This window comes from Pollicipes pollicipes, unplaced genomic scaffold (assembly GCF_011947565.3).
Source record: "Pollicipes pollicipes isolate AB1234 unplaced genomic scaffold, Ppol_2.1 Scaffold_3087;HRSCAF=3621_pilon_pilon_pilon, whole genome shotgun sequence".
NCBI lineage: Eukaryota > Metazoa > Arthropoda > Thecostraca > Pollicipedomorpha > Pollicipedidae > Pollicipes > Pollicipes pollicipes.
Genome location: NW_023596225.1, coordinates 38460190 through 38466465, shown reverse-complemented (window position 1 = coordinate 38466465; position 6276 = coordinate 38460190). Strand labels below are relative to the sequence as shown.

Here is a 6276-nt window from a genome sequence, read left to right as displayed (position 1 = left end):
AGATGCAGGGAAGTCACTATGCGATTTGTTTACTTCCGGCACGAGCCGATGCATGACGTCACTGGGAGGCACTTCGTTCATATCGCATAATCAACAAATGATTGCACAATGGTCGCAGATTGCGTTATTCGAAATGCACCGCCAGTGATGAAGAGCTTCTCTAATCGGAAGACCATTTGCTGACGCTGGCGATGCATTTTCTACGTGAGCAAATATTGGCCTTCAAAAAAGGCTTTAGAGACTTGAAGTGAATGATTGAAGTGAATCACCGATGCTCTTCCGGTAAGTTCCAGTACTGCAGTCACAGGCCTCGTTCTTCTTTAAATAAACTGAATCAATTGAATTTAGTCTGAAAGCCGTGCAATACTGGCATCAGTAGGTACAACAGATTTTCATGAATGTTTTAAAACCTTGATTTGCCCATCTGTGCAAGATGCTAAAGAGTAGCGTCATCCCCCACACCCACCCGGTGCGCATCAGCCGACGCATGACTCCGAGACGGAGCTGCCAGCTGATAAGGCGACGATATTGAGGGCAATAAACGTCGGCAACACTTCCACGTAGCGACAGTGACGGAAAAACTCATTGCTAGCCTCGTAAAGTTTCTTCCACGTAACAGTTCGACGCATTATATTAAAAAGGCTTCAATTGGCGTAAAAATAACACAAACGGCTAGATTTTCGGGGCTGTGAAGTTGGCTGCAACGCAGAAAAGATAGCGAATCATAGTTTCGGAGTTCTATGCTGACCATAAACAATTTGCATTATACTTAGTAGCATATTTTCCAACGCGGGCTAAGGGACGTTATCAAGCAAACTTTGGTTTCGTTGCTAAAATATAAGTACTTTTCTGTCTACCCTATTAATTAAACTTGGATTAGTTTTAAAAAAATTACAGGAAAATATCTCTGCCTTAACTCCTACCATAGGAATGCCCTTGCCCAAAGCTGTCGGATCGGATCATACCGGTACGATCCTTGGACCGGATGGACCGAACGGAACCGGATGGGGCCGGATGGAACTGGTGGAATCGGATGAATCCATACAGGATCGTATGGGGCTGGACGGGGCAAGATGAGAGCAAACAAAATCCGAAGGTACTGCGCTGGACGAGCCGGCACAGGACCGGACGCGATACAACGGAAGATTAGATAGTCAACGTCAGCGCTCCAAAATTCATCCAGTAGGATATCCATAATGTAAATATAAATTCATTGTACCAAAATTCTGGTTATCCAACGGCCCCACAGTTTGCGCGCTGTTCTTGGGCGTATTCCGTCAGCCTTTTCCAACGTGATCCATCTGAAAATATTAGCCAGTTTTCATTTGACCTCCTCGTTTCATTTGACTGCCGCGAAATCAGCTGGCATATGCGCCGTGCTTTTCTGTCTGCTTTTTGTGTTTTGAGTGTGCCGACGCGAACTGAGAATACCGACGGGGGTGCGTGGCCGGTTCGAGAAACAGTATTACTTGTTGTCGTTATTCGGCACAGAGTTCAACAGCACACAACTGCTGGGGTAAATACGTACAGGTGTGTATTTATGGTGCATCGAATAGTGTCAATATTGCATAGATTATGTAATAGAAGTGCAAGGCCTGCGCAGGAAGTACCGATGCTACATGGATAGGCGACAGATGAAATTTGTGACTTTTGGGGAACGCTACTTGTTGTCATTGCCATGCAAGGGTGGTTAATAAAATATATGCAGGTATTGGTGAAGGGCTATTGTATCTACTGATACTGATATTGTGTGGTTTGTGCACCAAATTTGGAAAATGCAGGTGTTTTTAGACAATGTGAGACCTATAGGGAAAATATTTGGTTCCTATAAATGATGCTTGCCTTAAGGGGTGGGACTTGGAAGCATGAAATATGATCTGATAGACAGGTGTTGTCCCATTACACCATCTATCACTATTGTTGACCACAACACCTGCACAAAGGGCTTGCATAGACTCCCCCCCCCCCCTGACCATGGGGATGGTGGAAGTGTTGTTCCTGTAGGTTTGTGGTGATAGCTTGTGAATGCACAGAGATTGTGTTGATGGGTGGGTAACCAATGTCCAATAGGACTCACAAATCATTGGAAGGTATACCCATCAATTGTGCTCTCTGAGACAAGAAACCATTCCACTTGGCACCTGCTTGCTTCTTTTGTGCCTACACAACAGGTCTTGTAACCATGATATCCACATTCTGGTGCTTTCCTTGAATTGGTGCCTTCTTCAGAACTAGGCTGCAAGGTATTGCCTCCATGGTCAGGTTGTGGCCACTGTATGATCACATGGGATGTGTTGCTCCCTCATGTAAAAGCAATAGGGCCAGTGTGAGGACATCCTAGAGGCAGTGACAACTAAGAAAATGAATAAAATATGATTTTTTTGGAAGTAGATTAGGAACAGGAATTTGCAAATTAAATTGCAATATATTTTGTTAGAGGTTATTCATCTTGGACATTGATCTGCTTCTCATTTGACAATCACTTGCATAATGCTGGGGCCTTTCTCCTGTCCTCCACCATAGGAAAGCAGAATGCTTTTATTGCTTGTTTGTGCCATGACCAAGGTGAAGGTGTTTTATATGCAGCTATCCAGCTTGGGTCCAACCTTTGTTGTTGGTTGCTAGAAGCTTTGATGATCCTGGACATTCTTCGACCAAAATCAGGGGTTAAAGAACCTAATGACTGTAGCCCAGGCCTAAGGCAGCAGTCACACAGCACTAAGGCAGAGACCACAGCATACAAGTTTTCTTGTACCAATACTCAGACAGAGGCAAGAAAGAGGTTCTTCAGTTACTGCTGTGTTAAGGAATGAAATTGCTTGCATGAGTCTCATGTGCCCAAAGATGTCCTCTTTCAAGTGTTCTCTCATAGTTATGCTGGAAGCCAAGCATTTGTGCTTTCTGAAGCAACAGGCATTGTACCTCATGTCCTATTCATTTGTTCCTTTAGCCAATGGGAAATGTGCCTCATGCACATGCCATACAATCTGGAGTTGTAAGGCTGGAGGCAGCCTGTTACAATTGAACTTCTTTTCACATCACAATCAGGTTTGTCAATCAAAGCTTTTGCCCATTCTGGCAGATAGCCAACTACTTGACTCCCAAGTATTTTGTTCTTGGATCTGCAGGGATGGCTATAAAAATGTTGTACTTGAAGTTCTAATTCACACAGACACAATCATTCCAGTCACAGTATATTCTGCACATTTACACTTTCAGTGAGGCTGGCATATGTTTTCTGTCTGAGTTTCTCTACTTCTTAACCAAAGGCAGTCCTCAGTCTATCAGACAAAGAAACCCACCAGGTGAGTGACACACGCCCTTCAATAGTGCCGTTTCCGTTAATGCCCAACCGCGTGTATGTTAATGATCTTCAGTGATTCCTTTATCGCATCTCGTTCACCAGTGTGGCGCGTTTTGTAGATTTTGATGTGAGTAATAACATGGTACAAAACTTATGATGCGTTTTTACTGAGTGTGGACTACTTTAAGTGTTTTTGTTTGTTTCAGGCTGGTGGGAGCTGTGCGAACCGGCAATGAAGCTGTCAGCCGCCGCGTTGTCTTCTACTCAGAAGTTTTACAGCACGGTGGCTTCAAGGCCGTGTAAAACAGTGGACAGGATACTGAGAGTGGATCATGCTGGAGAGCTGGGGGCGGACAGAATCTATGCTGGACAGATGGCTGTGTTAGGTAAGGACTGATCTCTTGATAAATCCGAGTGGAACTCCTTCTGGAATGTTCCACATTCATATTTTAATGCTGAGCATTCATTCCGCATGTTTTCCCTCCATCACAATAATTGTAAAAGGTGATGGGCGCGGCTAGGATTTGTGACTGGGGCTAGGTTTCTTATAAAGAAGAAGTTGTTTCCCATTGGCACTTCATCATTCACGGTACCTGTGCGATGTAAACAGGCCACCGATGCTGGAAGTGCTATTGGATGCTGTGCTTGACATCAATGAGTCACCAATGTTCACTTGCTCTGATACTGTAAGCAATGGTTTCTGCTGCTTGCTCCACGTATTTCTTGGGCTCCCCACTGAACTTGTCACTAAATTACTGCTGCTGGGCGCAACATGTCACAGGAATGTCAATATGGAAGTCAGTGAGATATAAGCCAAAGTAATGTCTGATCCCAAGATTACTTGAGCACATCCAATAGTGTAATGATGTTGGCAAGGCTTCATTCGTCCACACATGTGTTCCTCCATATAGCCGAGTTCGTTAGAACACCTGGCTTCCCACTCACCAGTCCGTGGTAAAGGCTCGCTCAAGTCACTTTGGGCGCTCGTTATTTGCGTCTGACCGGGGTGGCCTGCGGCTGGGGGCAGCGGCCGCGCTAGCTTATGTTCAGGTGACGTTTGAAGCCAGGGCAGGGCGTTCCAGGCATTGCAGCATGTTAAGCTTTCGCTAAAAAAAGCTGTATTGTGTTGTGAAATTCAGAATTTCACGATGGTAGAGTGGGATCAGAGCTTAAGCAGCCAGCACTGCCTAGGGTAGATGCTGATCCCACAAATTCGGCCAATCAAAAGTGGTTTGAGATATACGTTTTAAAACATGTACCTTTATGCATTTTGGTGTTAGGTAATAAACTGCACATGTGTGCTAATTTGCAGTTATTATCACTGTTTTACTGTGGCGAGTGACCCTGTTTTTAACGCTGTAACGATTGGCCCCAAGAACCACAAAAAACGAACTCCGGGAAAAGGGCCTTTAAAAGGTCTCTTAACTTTAGGTGAACGGTCATTTTGGCCATTTTCCGTCAATTCCCCCCCCCCCCCCCCTCCCGTGTTTAGTACTGTAAAACAACATGCTTAGTTTTCTTTCCTCCTTTTTGCAGGTAACACCAGCATTGGAAAAACCATCCAGCACATGTGGGACCAGGAAAAGGAGCACAAGGCAAAGCTGCAGGAACTGATCCCCAAATACCGGGCCAGGCCAACAGCGTTGTTACCACTGTGGCACGTGGCTGGATACGCGCTTGGAGCAGGTATGCGCGCGGAGCACCAGCTGCCCGTCACTGCGGCTGCATGTCCAACTGTGTTCGGCCGCACCACTCGCAGCCGCAGTCACCCGCTGTGTGCAGCACCGGAGGCCACTCGCTGAGGCACGCTCCCGGTCGCTGTCGGCAGGCACGGCGCTGCTGGGCAAGGAGGCAGCCATGGCGTGCACGGTGGCTGTGGAGGCGGTCATCACCGACCACTACAACAGCCAGATCCGGGAGCTCAGCCGGCTGCAGGCCGAGACGGGCCAGGACCACACCGAGCTGCTGCAGGTGCAGGCGCCGGCCGCCGCCGGACCGGACCGGTGCAGGGCACCGGCGGCTGGGTGCCGCCGGACGGGTGGCCACGTGCACCGTCTGCCTCTGGCTCAGGTTCACCGGCCACAGGCCGATCAGAACCCGGTGCGGCTGTGGCCACGTCGCATGCGCTCATTGGTTGCTCTGTTGTCAGTTACAACTGTTATATCACACCCGCTCGTGCTTTCCTCCTCTTAAAATCGCACAAAAGTTCGCCATGCGTTCCTGCTATGCGGTCAGTGACGAAGCGGACCTCTCCATGTTGAACTCCGTTTTGCACCCAGCAAAGCTGGTCGCTGCATTTTGTGGGTCGTCTTAGCAACGAGTCGATGCCATCAGTTCCCGTCTTCTCCTCCATACGATGCTGGAGTCCGCCTGCTCCCTCAAATGCCGTGTTGGACATCCATTCTGACTGCCTGGTGTTCCGCTGGGTTGGCAGATCATATCCAAGTTCCGGGATGAGGAGATGGAGCACCACGACACCGGTCTGGCGCATGACGCCGAGCAGGCGCCCGCCTACCAGCTGCTCTCGCAGGTGATCAAGGCCGGCTGCCTGGGAGCCATCTGGGCTTCGGAGAGGATCTGACCGCTGCTGACGTCACAGGAGCCACGGCCCGACGGAGCTCCTGTGACGTCAGCCGCTCCAGTGCCGAGCGGCTGGCTTATCGTGTGCTGCACTACTTGAGCTAGGAGATCACGTTGTATGTTTGGTTGGCTGATTGATTGTTGTATGCTATGAGATTCTCGATGTGTTTTGAAATAAAACAAAATGAGGTGTGATTGAGTTATGCGGAGAGCCCTCTGGATGGTGCTGTACATCACTCTTGGGAGGTCTTTCGTGGTGTTTGTTGGCCTACATGATATATAGGCTGGTGAGAAGCCCCATGAAAGGGAGTATTCCGCATTGAAGTGCGGTGTTCTACCGTTTGAGCTGACCAGGAAGGGCCAAGCCAGCAGAGCACTGGATTGGCAACCAA

General features: G+C 48.2%; 1 protein-coding gene across 3 annotated transcripts; it reads left to right on the top strand.

Moving 5' to 3' along the window:
• The first annotated feature begins 1430 nt into the window (after nt 1-1430).
• LOC119089412 (5-demethoxyubiquinone hydroxylase, mitochondrial) lies at nt 1431-6076 on the top strand. Of its 3 annotated transcripts, none has more exons than XM_037212079.1 (5): nt 1431-1530; nt 3511-3690; nt 4841-4990; nt 5133-5275; nt 5739-6076. In XM_037212079.1, the coding sequence occupies exons 2-5, from the start codon at nt 3537-3539 to the stop codon at nt 5883-5885; spliced, it is 594 nt and encodes a 197-aa protein (XP_037067974.1). In that variant the 5' UTR covers nt 1431-1530; nt 3511-3536; the 3' UTR covers nt 5886-6076. The 3 variants fall into 3 exon arrangements, with proteins under 3 accessions (XP_037067974.1, XP_037067975.1, XP_037067976.1); XM_037212080.1 differs by having other exon boundaries at nt 1454-1516; XM_037212081.1 differs by lacking the exon at nt 1431-1530 and adding an exon at nt 1559-1634.
• The last annotated feature ends 200 nt before the right edge of the window (nt 6077-6276 follow it).